The sequence below is a fragment of the Amphiura filiformis genome, chromosome 20, assembly GCF_039555335.1.
Source record: "Amphiura filiformis chromosome 20, Afil_fr2py, whole genome shotgun sequence".
Classification (NCBI taxonomy): Eukaryota; Metazoa; Echinodermata; class Ophiuroidea; order Amphilepidida; family Amphiuridae; genus Amphiura; species Amphiura filiformis.
This window is the reverse complement of record NC_092647.1, coordinates 59,189,570-59,214,480: the sequence shown is the minus strand read 5'-3', so window position 1 is coordinate 59,214,480 and position 24,911 is coordinate 59,189,570. Positions and strand designations below refer to the sequence as shown.

The 24,911-nt window shown below is 36.6% G+C and overlaps 1 protein-coding gene across 3 annotated transcripts in view; it reads right to left on the bottom strand.

Annotated features, from left to right (window-relative positions):
* The window catches only part of LOC140142453 (coronin-2B-like), a 116,381-nt gene that overhangs the window by 28,003 nt on the left and 63,467 nt on the right, over positions 1–24,911 (bottom strand). For all 3 annotated transcript variants that reach the window (XM_072164436.1, XM_072164435.1, XM_072164433.1), the window contains exons 3-4: positions 14,522–14,638; positions 6,113–6,265 (exon numbers count right to left, since the gene is read on the bottom strand). In XM_072164436.1, the coding sequence (XP_072020537.1) occupies positions 6,113–6,265; positions 14,522–14,638 (270 nt within the window). The remainder of the gene's footprint in view (positions 1–6,112; positions 6,266–14,521; positions 14,639–24,911) is intronic.

The window sequence follows — 24,911 nt, the reverse complement described above, 5'->3', positions numbered from 1 at the left end:
GCAATTAAAAGTGTTATAGTTATCAATGATCTTTTATTAATTTTGGATATCAAGAATTTAAATGCATTGCTATACTGAGGTAAAGGTAAAGGGGGTGAACCTGTGTTCACAGGAGCCAGCCTCCTTCATAGAATGATACGGCAGAGGGGGGGGGGGGCATTACACCTCTACAGCAAATCTTTCATCTTTCAGTCATTGAATCAAGCAGGTACCCATTTGTACACCTGGGTGCAGTGACGGTGCTAGTGGGGGGGAAGGGGCATTTGCCTCCAAATATTTTTCTTGCCCCCCCCCACTTTTGAGGTAAACCCCCCAAATCACGTAAATTTCCGCTTTTTGCAGGAATTTTGCGCAAAATTTGCCAATTTTGCCCCCCCCCCCTGAAATTCACTTTGCCCCCCCCCCCAATAAAATATTCCTGGCGCCACCACTGCCTGGGTGGGGAGAGGAAATAGGGGTGAAGAGCCTTGCCTAAGTGCACAAGTCAACACATTGGCTAGCAACAGAGCCCAAAGTATAGTGCTGATGAAGCAGTTGACAGGGCTCCATGCCCCGTGCCAACACAAATGACTTGCTCACATTTGAGTAGGCATTAATGATGTTTCAAGCCTACACCAGCAATAAGGAGTCTATTTTTGCGGAAAGGGACGGTTCTTTTCTAATTTTTTCAACTGCAACTATAGGCCTATAGTATTCTTTGTTCATCTCATAATACAATAATTACTTGGTTTCCTTACTGCACACGTCATGATCAAGAGAGTCCTAACTTATGGCATGCTCGTGTGAACTCACAAAAGAATGCGCTAGTCACATAATACGCACAGCGTTCTTTGCGTCTACAGGTGCTTCGTCCTACTTTTGGAATACCATGCTATATCAATCCATGATGTGATGAGTCTCGCTTATTACACGCTCTACGAAGTATATATAAATTGGTAGCGAAGATGGACAATTTGAACGCTGGAAAACTCATTAGCTTTAACATGTCCAAGCAGGTAGAATAAACTTGCAATTAAACTTCATTGCTAATTTGTGACAGGGCAAGGCTGATCATCCAGTCATAGTTTTAATAACCGAACATCAATTTACTACACTGGAAAATATTAATTAAATATGACAGTCCAGGGGCCTAAATGGAGAGAAGGAGGCACATTTTAGGAGATTAGTTTGTATGCTTATCAAACAGAAATAAAATGAAAAAAGAAATAATGAGAACGAAAGAGAGAGAGAGAGAATGTCGGAAAGAAGCAAAGTAGTGAGAATACAAGTAGATGCAGACGGACATAAATGTGGTTGCTAGGTGTATGTGCAGGCAATACAAAAAGGAAGAAAAGAAGAAAAAAATATAAAGGAAGAAATAAAGAAAGGAAAGAAGCAAAGAATGAACAGAAAGAGACAAAAAAAGGAAAGACAGAGAAAGAAAAATAGAAGAAAATAATAATCTGAAACTGTTTTTTCTTGATCATCCATCATTCTCAAATCGCCTTTCCCTACCTGACATTAAGATCAAGATGTATTGGACAACATTCAATGTCTCTGTAAATACCTAGAAGTAGGTCAAGCCATATATAGTCTCCTCGTTTGTCGGTCTCAAGCGCTTTGAGTTTGAAATCGTGAGCAAATTACTACAGAATAACTTGATTTCCAACCAACTAAAATCCATGAATTTGGCAAGACATTTCATTTGGCAAAATTAAATTGCTGCAATTTTGGTTCTTAATATAATAGGGTCATGACAGACTAATTAAAATTGCGATATATTCTGGGAGCAATTAGAATTTTTTTCTACTTTTAGAGTTTATATGAAAATGTAAGTGTTTTAATACCTTTTAAGATTTTGTAGGACTGCTTCTTGTGAGGCAATTAAGGGGGTACTACACCCCTGTGGTAAATTTGTGACTATTTTTGCATTTTTCTCAAAAAATATTAATACACTGGTAACAAAAGTTATGTATATTATTGAGGCAATGAATCCAATTACTACACTGAAATTTCAGTGACTCAAGACAAGCGGTTCAGTATATATGATAGAAAATGAAATACATCCTAGCGGTACCTTATTTCTTATCATAAATAACGAACCGCTTGTCTTGGGTCACTGAAATTACAGTGTAGTAATTGGACTCCTTGCCCCTATAATATACATAAATTTTGTTACCAGCGTGTTATTAGTTTTTGAGAAAAATGCAAAAATAGTCACAAATTTATTGAGGGGTGTAGTACCCCCTTAAGGTTACTAGAATTGCTGAGGAGATCAATCAAATTTACATAATTGTCCTCTCCAGCGGTTGCATATTAGCAATCTGTTAAAAATCCCCTTCATATGAAATAAATGCCAAGCTACAGTATGACCTGCTTTTTAAATTATATGATTACAAGTATATTGGTGGTTAGTGGGATTGCATTTTTTTTCTAAATGTCGTAACTTGATAGGCACTGTAAAATTCAATGTTTCAATTATTAATTATTTTGTCTGGTAACTAATATCAAACAGTTATCCTGCATAATTTACCAATTAACCCCCCCCCCTGTAAATTCATTATTTTAATGGTTTAAATGCAGTTAAAGGGCATATATATTGCTCAGACAACATCATATCATTTGCAAGCTAATATTATGAGGACAATGAAAATGATGCATAAAAAAATTGCAATGGGTGTCAATTTGTAATGTAATAATTATTCTCTTCAAATGGAGTTAAACTTGTTTTTGCAATAGATATGCCCTTTAACATACTATAATTATGAGACATACAGGAGTACTTCCAAGTATATTCAAGTACAGACAGATTTTATAAAGCAATAACACAGTGTGATTTGCACCTTAATGATCTACTTAATGCAATGGTACCCTGTGGTGAAATATTGCAATTCCACATTTCTGAATTACACATTGCTGACATTGTACGATTACAAAGTCGCAACTAAAATTTTCACCAATCATTCCATCTGAGTAGCGGAAGCATCAGTATGTGTGTATTCTGCAATTGACTGCAAGCAGTCAAGTTAGCTCAATCGTTAAGGCGTTCGACTATGGTGTGAGAGGTTGTGGGTTCGAACCCTGGCTGTGCCTAGTATGCTCTTGTGGAAAATTGAGTTAGCTTGAAATTCCCCTGGACAAGGAACTTACTGCTAATTGTCGCGTTGTAACCCGTACGAAACTCGGGGAGCTGATCCTGGTTGTGATGGTTATTTGTGGAATGTCTAGGGTGTGCGCTCTTGTAGCAGCAAAGTCCCTGATTTGTTATTAAATGGTTTATGGAATGATGTGGGGGCCGTAGTGGTCAGCGACAACCTGTAAAGTGTGCTGAGGCTTGTGGATCAACGTCTAGGCGTTGTGCCTGTGCGTAGCGCACTATAAATCACTGCGCTTTCTATGGACATGGAATGCTACCATGCACACACTTTAAATTTAAGTTTGCTAGGCGCATGGCAAAATAACCCAGAGGCACACTATTTTGCCCTCCATGAGTGACATGAAACAAAAATTAAGGAGATAATTTTGAACTTGCTTCAAAAACAATTGTACACAATTTACAGAATCCATTGATTTGTGTTAGAGTTTTTGTGTGGAAACTTCACCTGATTTTATCAAGAGGGTGAGAAATTGAAATTAGCATATTGAACAAATGTTGAAAGATAGCTTTCATCCTATCCATCCAGGAGCTTATCCTCTCTCAATCACCTGATGACATCCTCTGTATCCACCTGCAGGCACTAGGATCCACAACATGCTCATCTATCAGGTGCACGGTTCTTTAACCCCAATACATTTGTACATTCATTGAATGACCTTTGAAAATTTCGGTACTAAAACTCATACTCTGCAACTAGAGGTCAAATTTTGCACTATGATTGCTTATTTGAGGTTATTGAACTATGCTTTTGGGATGAGGCCATTGTGGTCCATAGCCACCTTTCACACAAATGAAACAGACCTGAACCGGACCTTGAGTGAAAAAAGTTGAAAATCATACATTTCAGCAATGAAAAAGGTCTGTACAAGGAAGCATGTAGTGAAAACGGCCTACATTTTGCTTGGTGAATTTCAGAAGGTTGAAAATTTCTCCAATTTCTTATTTTAATGGGGAAGGGCAAAATCCAAGATGGGACCGGTCAAAATGAGAAATTGGGATTTCCTTGCAAGTTTTGGTAGAAGAATGACTGATATGTATTCAGCTTTTTCAACTGTACAGGTGCAGTAACCCTATGTAAGCCTAAAATAGTGAATGCCAAACCCATCTGAAGGGAAACTGATATCCAACCACAGTGTCAAGGAACATTCCACAGAGCTGATAACATTCTAGTATTTTCAAGACTGAAATCAATATTTTCCATACAAAATCATTTTTATTTTTTATTCAATCAATCTTTATTTAAAAAAAAACATATGAAGAAGGAACATATAAACCCATATCGCGAGCTGGAAACCAAAGTAAAACTAAAGGGAGTTTACTTGTTCTGTTGCTTTTTCGCGTCTGGCCCAAGGGGCCAGAGGCATATAGTGTTGGAATTAAATCCCCATTGAGTTTTTTTCTCTAAGTATTTATTTTTATATGTTGACTAATAAAACGCCATGAGAATACGTACACTAGTATTTCAATGATTCCTGATTCTTCAAGTCTGTTTCCATGCCCACAACACATCCAATCTTCTCTCTGGACCAGACACATCCCTTTTTAAAGGGATTTTTATTACAAAATGTGTCCCCCCTTCCCCTGACTGTATTTTGACCTACTGAAGTAATTTGCTTAAGACCACTAAGATGATTTACCAGCGATATGAAACTAACTGTGAACTTAAGTAACCTTGTAAATTACAAGCCATCTATCTCCACCCAATATAGACATATTCAATATTAAAATTAAATATGCCTGATAAGCCCAGCTGCCCCGGCCAGCTGCACATGGTGTGTATGATGCATTAGGTAATGACTTCTATATGACAACTTTTAATTTGGCGGTCCTTCTTCATGGACAACATACGTGAATCTCAATCAATATCATCCACCAATGAATGGTTCCATAACCCTAATATGCTTGTAAAATCATAACATGCCCTCTGAATGTTTTGGGTACAAAAACTCATACCCATAAACTTGAGGTCAACTTTGAACTATGATTATTGAATGGAGGTTATTGAACTATGCCAATGTGATGATGCTATTGTGGCTCACAGTGATGTCCAGTGAGTGAACTAGACAGAACTGAGCTGGGCAGGTGAGGGGTTGGCAACATTTTTCAAAGTGAACTGTCTAGCTCATTTTGAGGAGGTGGAGGAGAACAGGAAGAAAGAAAATGTGGTGGAGGAAAAAGGAGGAAGATGACCAGGAGTGGAGAGAGGAGGATAACTGCGAACGAACAGTTGTAGAAGGAAAAAGCTGGAGAGGAACCAGTTGAGAAAAATAATAGAAGGGAAAGGGTAAAGATGGAAGTGGCAGAGCAGGGAAAACAAAGAGATGTAAACAATGCTGAGTAGACATGCAAGACATTGGCTTCTATGCAGTAGGATGCAATAAATTGTCTGATAACTAGCCGTTTGAGATGACCATGCAAACGATCAATTTAGTAATATACAGGGATGAAAGTCCACTTTTTGACAAAAAGTGTGAAAAACAGCGTAAAAATGAATGGCCCTAAAATGTCTGAAAATAAAAGAAATTGTGTATATCTGGACAACAAAAGATCCAGAATTCAGGCAAAAGCCTGAAAACTTGCAACCCTGAATATATTATAATGCCTCAGTGGTGTTTGAGACTACAATTCATGTCACCTAAACGGCAGGAGTAAGTACTATACCGTCCACTTGTCTGAAAATGGCATTTTCTGAAAGATGTACAAGTTTGAAGAAGCTGGCTGCTAATTTCAGATTTGCTTGCAGACTGATGTACATGTAGTTGATGATCCCAGCTTAGCTTAGCGATTACACTTTAACTGCACGGGGTTGTTGCTTAGTTCCTTCCAGAGGACCATTTAAAACAAACAAGCAAACAAACAATCAACTCGCATCTGACCAAGTCCAGTTATATCCTTATATCCCACAATGCACCACCAAGTATGTGACTGATCAGAATAGTGCATTGTGGGATATATGGAAAAGGTCTATTATCTTACCATGCAATCATGTGCTGCACTAGCTAGTATGTTCTCTGCAGTTGGATGCCACTCAATTTGACCAACTCTCCGTGAATGTCCTCTAAGATCTGCGATGTGATCTGTGAGATTGACACCACATATACCACCTTCTGGAATCTCCCAAATTTTCACCTGGAATGATGATAAACAAACAATAAATAGGAAAGATGAGAAAGAGACTAGATTTGCAGATATTAACAAAGAAGAATTATACATTTTTGGTCTGGGTGGGTTTTAAGCTTTTAACACATCATATCTTCAGTTACTACTCTTTAAAGTTACATGTAGGATCTGTTTCCAAGATAACTCTTGTGTTATGTATTCCCACACTGCACTTTGTTACAAGTTTTGCCTTTTACCAAGGGAAAAGATGGCTGAGCTTTACATTTTTACACATTTCAGGTTTTAAAAATTGTTCATCAAATTTTTGAGATAACTTGCATGCTTTTCAAAATTAAATAAAAAAGTGTTTAAATTAAAGGGACAATGAAAGATTTTGAGCTTCAAATGTTTTTGCACAAATTTTGTTTTATGGCGACCTTAATACTTCCACACTTCAATTTTTTAAATACTATCTGCATTTTATGTATTTCCAATAGTAATTATACATTTTAATTAGATTGTCACATAAATATAATTGTCACTATTATATAGATTTATTTTATCCAGTATCAGATTATTATTTTACACAAACATAGCATAACCCCTATTACATACCAACATAACTTCCCTTTTGAGTGGACGAATTGGCGAAAAACTATTTTCACAAAACATCCCAACAAAATCTATGTCTTTAAATACTACATATACCCAGCTGAATTTGTCCCAGCCAATTTAGATTACTATCTGCATTTTATGTATTTCCAATAGTAATTATACATTTTAATTAGATTGTCACATAAATATAATTGTCACTATTATATAGATTTATTTTATCCAGTATCAGATTATTATTTTACACAAACATAGCATAACCCCTATTACATACCAACATAACTTCCCTTTTGAGTGGACGAATTGGCGAAAAACTATTTTCACAAAACATCCCAACAAAATCTATGTCTTTAAATACTACATATACCCAGCTGAATTTGTCCCAGCCAATTTAGATTATAGCGCACAAGCCTTGCCCACCTACGATATATGAGTACTGCGATTTTTTAATAATTTAAAGGCTTATGTTTACTGGACCAAGATAATCAGTTCTATATATTGCCCACAGTTGGCCCAGTTGCTGAATTCCACAGGCTAAACAACGCACATAATACATATTGCTGAATATGTATGTAATACACAACAGATGCTTTCAAAATAATATGAGCATTTATTCAGTACAGTATATTTTATGCATAAACAACTGTAACACCTAGATCTCAAACTGGAATTTAAATAAAAAAATTGCAATTTGTGCAATCACTAATTTTAAAATGGCGATATCATGTGTGTGTTAATGTCAAAGCCCTCTACCCTCACTTTTCTGCTTCTTATTTTTAATACAAATGTTTGAAATGCTGAAACTTAACTTTAAATGAGACGTTATGAGATTTTATGTTTGTTTACAGCAACAATTAATATAAATTGATATTAACTGTTGCTGTAAACAAACATAAAATCCTTCAAAATTGAACATATTTTTGACCAGATCTCAATATAAATAATCCTGACTTCCAATTTATTCACTTGATGCTAATTACCTGGATACTGAGCTCATACGCGGTCAAAAGAAATGATTAATGCATATCCCTAAAAGCATTATAATGCAAATTTAACAATTTGATGGGCTACTTGAGTCTATACTGCAGTGCACAGAGCTCTACATTTATTTCAATTTGACATCTTGAATGCACATTATTAATGCAATATTTTGAACCTCAATCAGACCTCAAATAACAATCGGCAGAAATTTCAATGATAAAACAAAACCTATTTTTCATACAAAGTTAAGGTAAAACATTCATTAAAGTAGAATTTTTAGATTAAAGCAAAAGGAGATGTTATTTAATGTGTACAGTAGCAAAAATCCAACCCTACATGGGAGTGGCCTTCTTTTCCTTGTTCTTTGTCTTCAAATCTTCTTTCTCACTTCTCTTTCCATACAGGCCAGCATGCTTATATTGGCTTTTTAGCCTGGCTTGAGCATTTTGTTTGAGCCTGGTCCCATCAGGACCCAGACGTGTCTCCACACGGAGCGACCATTTAAACAAACAAACAAACAAACAAACAAACACCTAACACACTTTCTTCATTCTCAGTAACCTTCACCCCACCCTGCAACACACACTAATCCCCAGTCCCCACACAAACTTCCAACACTAATTCAAGCTAACACATTCCCTCATTTGTTTGCTCGCTCACTCACTCACTCACTCTAACAATCACTCAAACTGAATCACCCAAAATTCACTCACTAAATCACACTCAAACTGAATCACCCAAAATTCACTCACTAAATCACACTCAAACTGAATCACCCAAAATTCACTCACTAAATCACACTCAAACTGAATCACCCAAAATTCACTCACTAAATCACACTCAATCTGAATCACGCAACTCGATCAATCAATCAATCAATCAACCATTAAATCAATCAATCCATCAACACTCAATCAAGCACCCGCTCAATCACTCAATCATTCAAAGATGCACTTAATCACTCAATCAATCAATCAATCAATCAACCAATCAATTACTCAATCATTCAAGCATACACTTATTCATTCACTCCCGAACATTTCAAGTGTTTCTATATTTACCACTCAGCAATAAACCTGAAGTACAACACTTTTCTCTCCAAGAGCTTATTAAATTGCATCCCTCTATATGTCCATCTTTCTTTCCTCCTAATCTCTATAAATGTCTCTTTCAAAGGTCAGCCATTGTCTCACCCCATCCTTTGTGGCAATCCGATAGTTAGAGAATAAACGATAGGAATTTTTATTTTGCCTATCCTCTACCGTGTGATAGACGACAGGCAGGTCCAATATTTTGAGTAGTGGATGCCGGCACAGCCGGTATCCACTACGATAAAAATAAAAATATGGTAAATACGTGGCCATTAACAGCCTTGTACTGCTTGCTAACCTTTGTTTCCGCCGTTGGGTTAGTGGCACTATTTCAAGCCACATTTATTATGGCCGAGGTATGCTTTTCAAAGAAAAGACTTTTTACATTGTTTTGAAACAGGTCGCCATTCAATTCATACCAGAGAACTAAAACCTTGAAGTACAACCCCGAGTACAACACCTTTCTCTCCACTAGCTTGATTGCATCTCACTATCAGTCTGTCTTTCTTTCCCTTAATTCCGCTATTGTCTACCCATCCTTTGCAGCAATCCGATAGTATCAAAAACGTGGCCATTAACAGGCTCGTCTTGATTGCTAACCTTTACCTCTGCCATTGGGTAAATGACACTATTTCCAGCCATGTTTATTACGGCTGAGGCATGCTCTTCATAAAGGCATATAATAAAACGTTATGGCTTGATAAAACTAGTGGCTGTGCAAGTCTAAATTGCATTCAAGCGTTATTTATTCTTGCCCATACAAAGCTATGTCTGGGTAATAAGCTTTTTTTCCTATTTTTAACATCTTATTTAATCTGGGTAGATCATTCTGTGCTGAAAAACTGCTCTCCCATGATCAGAGATACAAGTCAGTGTTGTAAAAAATCCTGAAATGGTAAAAAATAAATTCTGAAAAAAGTACTTTGCCCATACATTTGTACAGGATCATCCGAGTAAAATTTCCTGAAATTAGGAAATTTCCTGACGACTGGCAACACTGCATGATGTCCAGGGACCACGGTGGGGTTATCACCCTGACAGGAACTGGCTGTGAGGTCTTTGCACATTTGCTGATGGGATAAATAACACCTGCACATGTATGAAATTTTGGAACAGTATAAAATGCACAAATAAAAAATATCTTGCTTACAGCATGTGTACTAGACTAAGTGTATTACTCGATGGTTTACGGAGAGACTGCAGGATAGGTGGTAAATTTTCCCTCAACATTCAGCGAAGAGGTCAACATTAAGAAATTTATACCCCCCCCCCCCGTTTGATTAATCCAGGGGGTGGGACTTCAATATTGGTGATGAGTTAAGTGACACATAGATTGGGCCAGTTTTACAGCATTGCTTTCACACAAAGACCCCATATTTTGCATACCCATGCTAAGTCACTCAAAGACCAGGCATGAGAAGTGTTTGAAAAAAGCCTGAAAAAGTGTGTGAAATTGGACTAATAAAAATTCCTTTAAAAAAGGAATGGGCGCCCAATATGAACTTGGACGTGATATGGTGAATTCCATGGTGTGTAGATTTGGTATTATAATGATTTTTTCTAGGGAAGAGTAGAAGATGATCAAATGCAAGAGAAATGTGTTTGATTGGGGAAGGTGTTCTGACAATCCAAATATAAACTTAGTCCACCTCAAATGACCTGTAACAATTTGTGCCAAAAAAGGCCAAAAACAGGCTAAAATTAAAAGAAAGCGCAGAAATTTGGACAACGAAAAAGCATGAATTCAGGTTTAAACTTGAAAATTCTCATGCCTGAAAGGCCCCTTCTTTTTGCTCAAGACCCTTTTTTCAACTTGAAAATCAACTTCTGTACTTCTTCTAACCTTTTTGAAGCCAGTATTATAAAGCAAGCAATTTTAGGCTTCTGTGGACTGTTTATGATGCTCCACCATGTAAAAATTATTATTCTCAGCCAATGATCCAATAATTTTGGTCCAAAAGTCCACCACTCACCCAAATTGTTATACATTTTCTCTCACATAATGCCTCTTACATTGGATAGTCACAGTTTTACACCTGTATTGACTTCCTCTACCCCCTGACTCAGGATATGATTGGATGGGTATAGCACAGGTCTCTTCCAATTTGCTCTCCTATACACACTTTTATATTACATTTCCAAAATATTCATGGCACTTAATATGACTGAAATACATGTAGATATTATTAGATCAGGTTAACCTCTATGAACTCAGAGGTAAGGTAACTTTGTGATACCAGTGAAAAAAAAAAGATTTCCCTTGCACCTAATTATAAACTTCAGTTGGACATGAAGAAATGCATGCCCCCTTGCTCAGCTCAGGAAGGGGATACTTGAAACTATACATTTCCTTTCTAGGGTTACACTAGGTGACAAATGCATTCTGGCAAATAGTGTGTTTCTATTGAGTCCCCTGCATTTTACCGGTAAAACTGTTCGCCGTCAAATAGCGGCGAAAGGCGGATAACGGTCAGTTTCCATTGCACGTTGTTTACCTGTAAACACTCGATGAACAGCGTCAATTGACACACCTTAAAAGTTTGCCGGCGAAAGGTCGTGCACTGGGGTCAATCGCAAAGCATTGTGGATTTTAATTGTAGTATTTTCTTAATTGTTTGGATAAAAATGAGGTAGCAAACACGAGAAAAGAAGACTGAAGAATAATGTTTTTTTATTAGCGTATTCATTCGTTCTCGTACATCAAATTACGCCATTGGGAAATCCCCGGCCCTCAGTGATATCGACGTGAGTACTCAGTATTGTTGTGAGGGGAAGAGGAGGTGCAATTTGCAAATTAGTGAATTAGGGGCAACTACTGTTTTACTATTATTTTACATTTTAGTGCATGTCCATGACTCAAATAGAAAGTTTCTACTGTAGTCTTGGAAAAGCTCACTACTTATAACATCGGAAAAGACTTTTGGTAAATATTTAAAGTCCACAAGCAATCGGCCTAATTAAATCAAAATATCTGTAAAATTAATATCTATTAGAAATGGTGTGGTTGTGCGTGGCACATCCTAGCACACCTGATCCTCTGTGCTCATTTTCTGGTTTTCAAATTTCTTCATAGTTTGCCCACTACCCAGTCAACATTAATAGGTAAATTTTCACAGGAAAATTTTCTGGACACATAACCAATGCGTATCAATGCGAGTGTAACCTCGAGCCTGATCTCTGACCCCCGGCGGTGACCTCGCTATTCAAGTCTTAGTAATTTTGAATTGGAATAGTATTTTTGACCGCAATTTTGATAGAAATTTGTGCATTGCAAATTTATTGAATATTATGTTATCTTAATTTCTTCACAATATCATCAAAACGTAATTTCAAAAATATCTATCTACGGAAAAAAATATTTATCTACAGAAACTCTTACCATAATATTATTAACTTGCGACAAGTAACTTATTTTGCATCAAAGGAGGTATTCTTCCTCTTCATATACATTGGAAGAACATCCGCTGTGCTTGGGGTCACATTCAATAATGCTAATACGTCTGCGCCCATGGGTGTCACATGTCCAGAAAATTTTCCCGTGAAAATGTACCTACTAATTCTGACTGCTACATGCAACAATAAGATGCAATTTTCCTTCAAGTCAATCCATGTCTTTAAACTAGGATGAAGTATATCCTTTCTGAATCCGGGTTTTGAATCAATTGATGAAATATGAGCAGACTAACCATCATCTGTCAAGATTTAGGTACAGAAATGCAAATCTTTTCAATATTTGACACATGATCAAACGATTGATGTCCAGGGCATAACGATTTGTGCAAAAAAAATAGCAAAATTCTAAATTACACTGAGAAATTTTAAAATAAATCAAGGGGGATTGCACTGTGTGCGAAATTGTATTGTGATTTTGCAGAGGGCTTGAAAGGCAAATGGTATATTTTGAGGGGCTTTGCATCGTAATTGGATAATTTTGTGGGAAGTTGTGTGGAGCTTTGACCACATCCAACAAATTTATTCACAATATCTTGATCATTGGGCCCTGCTGAGGTCTTCTTATATCTTGTGGGCAAAATCTAGTAAAATTTTACAAAATTGTGATGCTCCAAATATATCTACTGCTTGCAGTGTCAATCAATATAAAAACAAAAATAGATATTTCCCAGAAAATTGTAGTCACTAGTTTTTGATTTTTTTTGCAGACTTCCACTTTTCCCAATAATATTTTATTCATATTTATCCAGGGTAGCCCAATTTAGCCAAAATGCTGGTCTAACATGGGGTCCTGTTACACATTTATATATCTAGTAATAATACCATGTAACTTTTGCAAAAAAAACAAAAAACAAAAAACAAAAAAACGTCACTAATTGATCAATTTGAGAAGCAGTTCGACAAAACAATTTTTTCATAAAATCTGTGCGCACCTTTAAATTGCAGCTCTACGAAACAGTAGCAGTGTCAAAACAACTGAGTCCAGCAAAGTTCCACATGGCGCTTCATAGCATCGTGAAAATGATTGAATACAGCGAACGGACATAATGATCTGTGAGATGACACTTAATAGTGACAGAATCAAGGTGAAGCGTCTCTCACCTTTGGAGACTGTCACACTTGTGGATCCCGTACGGATTACAACTGACTTTGATTACTTTTTATTTATTCAGAATAAAAATACTGATCGGCCAACTGCATAATGGGAAAATAGAAATAGCGGTCTCATATAGATTTTCCAAAGATATATGGGTAAAGAGTATGAAACATAGTATGACCAAGTTTAGTTGAAATTAGACTATAAAGGACATAGATTGACTGTACAATTATTTTGCTCTGTCTTTGAAAAAATATGTGACTGTAATGTTGGCGTTTTCAATCTCTGAGATATTGAACAGGCATGTTCTCCTCAAAGTAAGCTTTACAATGATATATTACACATCCCTATTATATTGCTTGATTGAAAGGGTCAACAATAAATGAATAAATGGGGAAATCCTTTGTTTTCTGTTGTTTTTTGAGAGGTTCGATGGATCATATCTCAGAACACGTTCTGCGGACATTACAGCCCCTTTGTAGTGGATGTTTACATTCTTTATCTATTTGAAACTTCCCCATCCCAACGATATATAGCATTGTTATTTGTAATTTGTTTTCTCTGTTATAATACTGTACTTTGACCTTAATTTTACAGCAAGTGATCTTTTGTCAATTATATGCTGTGTTCAGCTTGATTTGTTCTTGCTGGAAATAATTCACTAATTGCTACATGTTTACTTTGTGGTTGTTGTTTTACAGTTTTGAATAAATTTAATTATCCGATGTAGTACATGATACTAATAGTAATTCTGAAAAGGTATCCAAACTTTAGTCTGTGAAAGCATCAGAGGGGTAAAGAGTGTATTGACCCCAACCCAATCTTTGATTTCCCCATACCCCCGCCCTCAAAATAAGAAATGGGGGAGGGGTGATTCCCGGGGGTGATTTCCATTATTCGGGGAAAAATACTATTTTTGTTGTGGCAAATTTGTGTATTTTGCCCTTTCCCACAAAATTACCACTTGTATAGTATTTCATTCCTTTTCCTTTTAAATCTTGAAACTTGAAAAATTTATGAACCTTCATCATCTTAGTTTCCATGGTAACTTACTGTTGTATCATCTGAGCATGATGCAATCATGTCATCATTGAATGGATTCCATTTGATGTCCAGCACTGGACCAGAGTGACCGGTAACTTTGGCTTGCGTTGGTTCTAATCTGCCGGACTGTAACGAAAAGGAAAAAAAACATTGATGAGAACAGTTAAATACCAATCTATACTATGTTTCACCCATGTTTGTCACATCCATTCTGTTATGCGGTTGCAGTGACAAATCACTCTTGTACACATGTGTATTACATACCCTACAAGATTAGTTAGCAATTCATAATGCAACCAGCAAAATAGCGAGTAGGCACATAACGCCACTATACCAAATTCAAAGTGAAAAAAGTGGACAGAAATTCTACTTTTAAGATTTGCAGAATAATGCTTTTAGAAGAGATAACACAAAGTAAAGTTTGTATAATCTTAAAATGTATAATTCTATATTTCAGCAAACAAACCAAGCACAAAAGTTCAATTAAGCTGAAGCCAAGTTTTCTGCTGCCCATGCAAAAAAACTTTCAATTCGCATATCATAAAACAAATTAGTATTGCTATGTATACTTGGTATTTTGGGGAGTGTGTGTTGTGTTTTGTTTATTATTTCTTATTTTGACAGAAAAGTGTTACCAGACTTTTTTATTTGGGATTCAAAAGGAAATTCTTAGATCAATCCAGTGATGACACTATAGGGAGGGGGGTATCCCCCATGTTTTTCTTGACCCCCTCCCCTCCCCCACTTTTAGAGCCTTGTCAGCCCTAAAAACCCCAAAACAGGAAAATTTCAACTTTTTGGTTCAATTTCATGTAAAATTTGTTGATTTTGCCAACCCTTGAAATTCACTTTGCCCCTCCTCCCAATGCCCCCTGAAAAAATATCCTGGTGCGCCATAGAAAAGATGCTTCTATAAATAGGACAGATTCTCACCAAATATATGCTGGGAAGTGCATCGTTGTAGGATAATATTGCATTATATTTCGTCCCAAGCTGGCCTTGGCTCATTGACTTACAGTTTCCAGTATATCATGTAACATCTCGGAAACCCCAGGGCAGTAAAATGGTGTGGATGCTATCACTATTTGAAACTAAAACCAAAAATATCCTTTTTGCTGGTTTTTATTTCACTGGTGATTCCTTCCTCATTAGTAGTCATGGAAATAGATAATATAGTGTAATACTAAAGCACACTACTCAGGAGGTACGTGTGCTATTTGCTTGTATGTTATATGGAATTTGGACCTTTTATCAACAGAATACAAATAAATATGCCAAACCAGCAGAGTCTGGCAGTAGACCCAAAATACTGACATACCATCATCAGGCAAAATGAGTCATTTATTGAATAAAAGAAAACCAAAAGAAAAACAAAACAAGCAAAAAACAAAACAAAAACCCAACAACAACAAAAACAATGAAAACAAAAAAAACACACACTCAACAATGCCACAAAACAAAACAAAACAAGAACAAAGCAAAATACAACAATTTTGCTGCTCAAAAATAAGAATTCATAACATTCACAAATTATATAAGGCAGAGTAAAAAAAAATACATGTTTCTCGTCCGCACCCTCCTCCTTTTTTGAAGATGTTTCAAATTTCTTTTTTATTTTGTAAACTTTCAGTTATAACTTGTTGAAAAAGATGTTTCAGAAGTTGAAACTTATTTTACGGCTTTGTAAATGCATAATACATCATTTAAGAAGAGTTTTGTGATCACTAAAGGGGTCTACCTCTCAAAACAATAAAATAAAAAGGGCCTCCTCCTTTTTCTCAGATATCAATCTGTATGTTGAATACCCAAAATATGGTGCCAAATACAGGTATTTAGCGTTGTTTTCCAATAAAAAATAGAAAATAAAAAGCCCCACATCCTCCTAATTTTTAAAAACCCGGACGAGAAACATGTTTTTATTTTTACTTGGCCTAAGGCACAAATTACCATTTTGTTTAATTAGATCAATGGTATACATAGTTTTCTTTTTTTTTACATACTGTTTCAAAACCTCTGTCATTGATTCACAGTTACTACTGAGAAACCAATGAGGAAGAACCAAAGAGTACAGACTCCACTAGTGCGTCACTCATGGAGGGCACATAGTGTACCTCCCAATAATTTCACTATGTGCCCGTGCACTTTGATTCACAGTGTGTTGTTGTTTGCCTTCTACATGTAATGTGTTGTGCCAAAAATGCTTGCTAAGCACTGAGTGTGCAAACTTTTTTAACACTTTTCATTTTCATATTTAAGCTTAAAAAGATTAAAGATGCAAATTATTGTTCGATTTCGTGCTCTTGCTGAAAAATGCAGGAGATGCACCATTTGTCTCCATGAGCACCAAACCAAAATGGTGGATTTACCATAGCATTACACACAGGGCAATTTGAAGTTGGTACTCTTTTGGTGTAATCTCTTTGGAGATATAAACAGAAAGAACACTGCTTTACTATAAACAGGTATCTCTTTAATGAGATGATATTCTATTCTATAAATATCTTTGCCTGAGATCATTGTACCCAGTTGACATCAAACACTTTCTAACTGACAAATGGCAAATCTATCATCCCTCAAATTCAACTACCTGCTTTCCTGGAAATGTCACACCTGATACTGCATTGATGTGTTATTATAGGAGACTTTACAAGAAAATCTTAAACCCTTACCAGTTTTACATTTATGAATTATTTGTCAGTGCCATTAAGTGAACCCCTCCTTTACTCTTATGTGAAATGAACAGAATGATTTTAGAATTTTTATAGTATTATTTATGAATGCATAGAGATTATACTTCCTACTAGTCCTGGTTCAGTTCCTTGGATTGCGATGTGGAGGGAGGGAGGGGAGAAGACCTTCGAGCACACATTGCAAGACTAGGATGGGATTGGTAAGTGCTATGAAGGGTCTTTCAGATCAACACTGACACTGAGTCCAGTTTGGGGCGCAGTGAATTCACCGACTCTGAATTCACAGACCTGTCACACTAACCCTCTTACAGTTTGTCTGTTTTAAGTTCCATTAGAGATTCAGTGTTGTGGTTTGTGACTAAGCTGAAATTACACTCAAGCAGTGTCACATAATAGCATCATAGGGGTACCAGGGGGCACATGCCCCACCAGAGTCAAAATTTTGACAAATTCCATAGACAAAATTTAAACAAATGACCAGTGCCCTTAACCTCTCTATCAGACCCAGTGGCCCCTCAATAAGGCCCCCACCTCAACCCCATCCGATGAGTCATGCTACACCACTGCAATCAGACCCCCCCAAAAAAAACCACATCTATTTCAATCTCACTGGTTATTTTGGTCAATAAGGTGTAAATTCAGCTTTATGAAAAAACAGAATAGATTCTGTTCATCAAACCAGAGATGAGGCAGAGAAACCTAATCATTTTGGACAGGACCGTAATATTGGACACATCATTTACGTTTTATTTCATTATGAAATAGGTCAATGCGAAAGATAACAGCAGTTCATTACTCCAATTTTCTAATTCCATCAAGCATTTAATGCAAGTTAAGACCCCGGGGATGAACAATTTGATACAGAAGGTGGAAATTTTCACTTGATTAATTTTTGGTGCTTGCTAATTTGGAACTGAATGATTTTCTGAATATACTGAGGAGTCATAGAATTTTTATACAAAAATATTTTCGCGCACTAAGTGCACATTCTTTTAACGTACGATCAAAATGTGTGCACAATCTTTAGCTATGTATCAAAATGTTTGTGTACGTATTCTTTACACTTATGATCAAAATTGTTGTGCGCACCGCACACATTCTTTGCACTTACATTAAAAATTTGTGTACAATCAAAATTTTGAATAATTTGTTTTGAGCCTGTGTGGATGGAAGGGGGTCATAAAATGTTCAACCTGAGATAGCGGGAGGGGTCATAAAAGATCACAAAATGTTACTTCACAGTAGTTGCTAGGAATGCAAGAGTGGCAAAATAAATGAAGCGGGAAAATTTCCACTTTTACTGAACAAATCTATTAGCAATAAAAGGAATCCAGGAAATAATAATGGAGAGCTACAATGATTATGAAAGCTAGGACAGGATGTCATTTCTGTCCTTAATGCTGATAATTACATTGGTAATGAAGTCTGGATATGCACCAACATGTCAAATCAGTGATATGAAAATAGATTTTTTTAAATGGAGTACCTTTTAGATTTGTTTTGGGTATGGAAACAGGCAATGCATTAACATACACACACATCCCTCTGCACCGGGAGGGGGGGGGGGGGTCATCACATTTTGGTAGGTATGTTCCCCTCGATTTCAGAGATAGTTGGTCTTTGGGAGCTGATGACAATCTGGTATTAAAAGGGGGTCTCTCAGAGGTGTGAACAGCAAAATCAAGGGTCTTTCTTGGCTTGGAAAAACAGAAATGTGAGGAATGAGCTATTCAGAGGTCTTTTAGAGCTGAAATGATCAAAATCAGGGGTCTTTAAGCACAGGCTCAGTGCTCTGCTTTGGTAAAATTCTCAGTGGTCTATGGGAGCTGCGCAACCCAAAAATGGATCTTTCTGGGAGCATACTTCACGATCTAGACGCTGATGGAAATTTTGTCTTCCATTTTATCCCAGTTAGTTCATATCAAAATGAGAAGAAACATCTCATTTTATCATTTTGTGAAAACAAAAATATGGATTTGTCAGAAATCTTACACTATATACAATCTTTAAATTTGACAAATTTGGATTTTGTCACAAACTTGCCGATTGATATTGTGAAAATCCTGCTTATTATTGAAATATCCTGATAATCCCCAATTTGTGATGGAAATGGTCATAAAATGATTAATTGATCTCTAATTAAGCTCTTAATCTGTGCATGGATGCTGCTTAATTGTTTGGTAAACCACCCCATTTAGTCCATCAATCAACTCATAATTATACAGTCACAGATATGCTCATCACCTGACACAAAATGATTAGGCACTTGCTGACAAATCAAGGGTTGAGAGACAGAAAGCCTGAACTCTTAAAGATTCATTTATGAATATTATCAATCATCCAGGTAGATCAAATAGTTGTACTAAATTATAATTCTATTCAACTGGATTAACTATTTATGATGGCTATGGTATCACGTCATATATCCATGACGCATCATCAGGCCGACTGATCTTGAATTGGCTCTGTATTCTTGACCTGTGACGTCCCGATGGTAGATGTGACGTCACACGAGAGTCGTCGAGGGATTTTCCTGATGGTCGGTTCGTAAGTCTTGGACAAGTTGTGGCGTAGTCCCCCTCCGCGATTCAAAGATTCTCGTGTGACGTCACATCTACCATCGTGACGTCACAGGTCAAGAATACAGAGCCAATTCAAGATCAGTCGCCCTGATGATGCGCCATGGATATGATGTGATACCGTAGCCATCATAAATAGTCAGTCCAGTTGAATAGAATTATAATTTAGTACAACTATCTTAAAGGATTCCTTTATGAGTAACAACTTTCTGGTTCTTAACCATCAAATTGATAACAAAGTCCTCTATCTCAGCTTATCATATCATATATCATTCAAAGTGCTTGAAGAAATTTCCATAAAGTTAACACTTTAAAAAATTTTAAGAAGCATAAAACAGGTATCTGCAAAGACTGGGCTAGGTCACTCAACCTCTTTATAAATCACTTTATATATAGAGTGAGGAAGTAGGAAACTTCAGAACCTCATTCCAGGGAAATTTTGTCATTTGGCCTATAAATTACTGCCTAAAATTCATAACAAATGGTAGTATTCCACTCCCAGATTGCAGATACGTCTTTAGTTTCCTGCTCCTGCATTGCTTTGAAACATCGCACACTATAGAATGTATCCCATCGGTGACAAATTACAGGCGATACAGCAGGGCACAGCATCACTTGAAACAATTATGTAAATGTTAGTGTCTTCTGAATTCAATTTACAGTTGTGCACTCCATTCATGCAGAAGTACAATTCAAGCATGGTAAGTTGATAACAGTATAATTCTCAAAAGAACATTAAGAATCCCCTCAGGTGGTGACACACATCTTCTTTACCAATTGCAAGAAATTTTGAGTGTGCTCATCCATGTGTTTGTCTAAGTGTGTGCACTTTTATATTCAAAGGAAACTGGATAAATACATTTTCCTATCCCCTCACCCTGCAGGAGAGACACATCTAATATACATTTGTAGCATAAAATGCATTCAAATGTGAAATTTTCTATGTTCTCTGTTGCCATTTCCACCCCTAATCATTGAGATTCCCCCGACTTAATTGTTTTACATAAGACAAAGTATCTGTGCGATATGTATTATCAACCCATCAGGCGGGACTCATAACATCAGACATTTGTGTCAGATAGAAAGTCATACACAAAGTGGGCACAGCTATGCGTAACTGATACAAGTTTTTGTAAATTTAGGTGGCGTAAATTGGGACTTTATTAACAAACGACAAAAAACAAACAATTCTTGCCTATTTATTTATGAGCTGATCATAGTATAGATTGGCGGCCCCTTTCTACAGTCCATGGACGAAGACTATTGGTATTCTGATTCATGTGGTACATCACACTAAGCCACAACTCCAGTCCACAACCCGGCCCCCGCACTCCCTGCATCCGCGTGTATTCATGCTCATCAAAAATTTCGCGAAATAAGGGGTGTTTACAGATGAAGAAATGCGATTCGTGAAACACAAAAAAGGGGTGTTTTTTCAAACAACGTGTTCGTGAAATTGAAGAAAAGGGTATTTTCATCGAAATATCACTTTTTACCAGAGAAGAGGTAATAGTTTATTATCTTCTGTGGTTTTACGAAAATATTGCAGTTTCACACTTTTCTGTTCGGCGCATCCAGTGTGCACCCGGCCAAGTGTTTCACGCTTCTGCCAGAAAAGGGTATATTTGAAATATCGTTCGCGAAAATAGGGGTATTGTCGAATGGCAAATAATTCGCGAAATTGCTTTAAAAATGGGTGTTTTTCCTTGATAACTTCACAAAATGAGATGCAAAAGGGGTGTTTTGAAAATTCACCGACAAGCATGAATACCAGCGGATGCATAGAGTGCCGGGGCCGGGGCCACAACTACATAGAAAAATATAGTTCATGTTCAACAGCAACCACCTGTTGTGTCATTACATGATGACCGTAAAATCTTATATTAGAATAATTCCTTTTTTGTTAAAGAAAATTGATGGACACAAAGATAGCATATTGATACATTGGGTGGAGTTTCCCATGGAAATACATTGTGGAATTTATTTTTACATCTAGACCTAATTAAGGCCTCTACCCTAATAAGCACACCTGCAGAATTTTTTGAGTGACTTTTGTCTAAGCACCCCTTTCAATGCACCATAGTACAACTAAATTCCATCAAATGTGTGATGAATGTTTAAATAACATTTAAATAAAGGTCATAAAAATATATTTAAAACGTTTTATATGAAAAAACACTACAACAACATTTTAAAACGTTGTCATAATGTTATTGCAAAATATTTTTTTGGCAAAAGTTTTGCAAAATATTCTGTCAACACTTTATTGATAACATGAAGTTAGAATGGTTTGCATCAAGTGTTCAAAAATGTTTTCTGAGTGTTATTAAAACGTTTTATATGCCCTTTTTAAATATAACCCGACATTTATATAACACTTCTCTTGTGTCTTAAAAATGATTCTTCATTACAAGTGTTTGGGCTTGATATCACAACATACAAAAAAGCCTTAAAATACATGTTTTTGTCCTTATGTCCAAAAGTTAGCCAAATATTAAAATTTGACTTTTTTGCCAAATGAAACATTGCTAAATCCTAATACTAACTGGCAATAAAAGTCAAATTTTAATATTTGGCAAAACATGATAATATTTTTTTATCCAAACAAATTGGTGCTGTATTTGTCTGGAATCAAGACAAGAAGAGATCGTGCCTACCCCGTGACACTTTGCGTTCGCTACTTTTGAGTTGTGAAAAACACATGATACACCCGGGGGCACTCAACTTAAATTTTGGTAGGGGTGTGCGGCGGAGTGCCAAACTTTGGGAACTAAGAACTGATTTTCGGGCAAAATAGGGGCTTGAAGAACTGAAATTAGGTTCAAATTATAGGCTGTTGAGCTAAAAATTTGAGCTTAAAGAGCTACAATTGTCAGAGTTTGAGGCTCAAAGAACTGGAGCAGATCCAAATGTGGGGCTTAAGGAACTGCCGGAGAGCCTGAAAAAGGGACCCTTGACCGCCGCACATACCTGTACCACCTTAACATGTGAGTGCCACCCCCCCCCCCCGGGATGATACACATGTGATTTGTTGTTCACTTGTTATCGGGTATCAATTGATCACTGCATGCAATCTCTGGTGCCGTCCACTGTACTGAAGAGTAAGCCCGTTATCTAAGATCTGTGTGCCTCAACCATAAAGTCAGTATATCAAATAGGCTTAACACTAATGGCTATTTCATATCTGTCAGCACGTACTCATCGTCATGACACCCGAAATTGTACACGTTTCTGAAACCATCACACTGGATCTTCTTTCCTGACAGTAACCCCCCATAATCCTACTCTGCCTGTGATATGATAGACGGCAAAGTGATGGAAACAGAAAGGTGACTAACTTTCCGTTTGTGTCAAGTGTACTATAACCAGGAGCAATTTGTTTTTGAACATTGCTCCTGGTTCACTGGGATTTTACAAGAACCAGGAGCAATTTCTGAAGAAACAGGAGCAATTTTCAAATATTAAATCATTTTACTACATTATACAGCACACCAGCACTGACTGCAAATTCAAAACTGGAACCGGGAGCAATTTGTTTCAGAAAATTGCTCCTGGTTCATGTTAATTTTACAAGGACCAGGAGCAATTGGTGGCTTTACGAGAGCAAATTTGCTCCTGGCGCCTGCTTATTTCAAGGCTTGGTTTGTGTCTTTGTTCATATCAAGTCCCTTAATTTAAGGGGGTACTAGGGGGTACTACACCCCTGCCCAATTGTGTGCCTATTTTTGCATTTTTCTCAAAAAATATAGTGCAATGGTGACAAGTAAGATGTGTATACAGGGTGTCCCAGAAAAAATTACCGAGCAAACATAATTGACCGTAAGTCAAGAAATAGACATCAGAATCAAAAAATTTAAAATGTAGCGCATAGCTTATTTTGTTGTGCATCACATACAAAAATTTTGTTTAATTCGGTTAACTGGTTTTGAAGAAATGAACGATAACATAATGCGTGCATCAATGCAGTTCATTCCAAGTTTGATCAAAAGGCGCTTTTTTTCATGTACTCGCTCACCGTTTCCTAAAGTTTGTGTATCTCAGTAAATTAAGTCCACATTATCTATTTTATAATCCGACGGTGTTATGTCATTCATGCTTTTACTGAAGGTGAATAACAGTTTGTCGGAGAAAATTTTGATTTCTGCAATTGGAAGCTTTCCAACTTTAATTCTTTATGTTGTGCAAATATGTTATATTTTAACTTTTGAAAGTAGAACATTTGAGCCAAGGATGACAATGATCAAGTGCTTACAGCTTTACGTGTGATTTTTGATACCATGCAACATTAATGTTGACGTTTTAAAAGATTTAAGCTTTGCATTACAATTTCTTGGAAATATTCCAAAAATGTGTGTGAGAAATTTCTTAAGCCAGCTGGAATTCTTTGTACAATAATTCTTTATGCAACATTTATATCAACATTAACGAAAAAATATATTTACAAGTACCGAGCATCATCTTACATGCAAGCTTTCATTTTCAATATCGTGGAGGTTTTCAAATTTGAACAAAACCTAATTAAATGTTTTGCAAGAAACAGATTGTTTAAAAAGAATGAAAAGGATTTCACAGAACAAAATATGAAGCCCATTGACAGTTTTACCACTAGTGCGCATTGTGTTGAATGATCTTTCTTTCAAACTTGGAACGAAGTGAACTGACGCATGCGTTATGTAATCGCTCATTTCTTCGCTATCAGTCAACCGATTCAAATAAAATGGGCATATACGATGCAAAATAAGATGGGCTATACACGCTGATGTTTAGTTTTTTGGATTCTGATGTCTATTTCTCGACTTGCGTCCAAATTCATTCGCCCGGTAATTTTTTATGGGACACCCTGTATTATAGTGGCAAGGACTACAACTACTGCACTGGACATTTTATTTCAGCACAGACAACAGTTGTGGAGTTACAGTCAAATATGAGGGAAAACCAATATTTGATCAATAAATCAATAACTACTTGCCTCGAGGTGCTGAATTTTCAGTGCAGTAGTTGTAGTCCTTGCCCCTATAATATACATATCTTACTTACACCAATGCGCTATAATTTTTGAGAAAATGCAAAAATAGCACAAAATTGGCCAGGGGTGTAGTACCCCCTTAATCCTGTTATGCAAGGAATTTG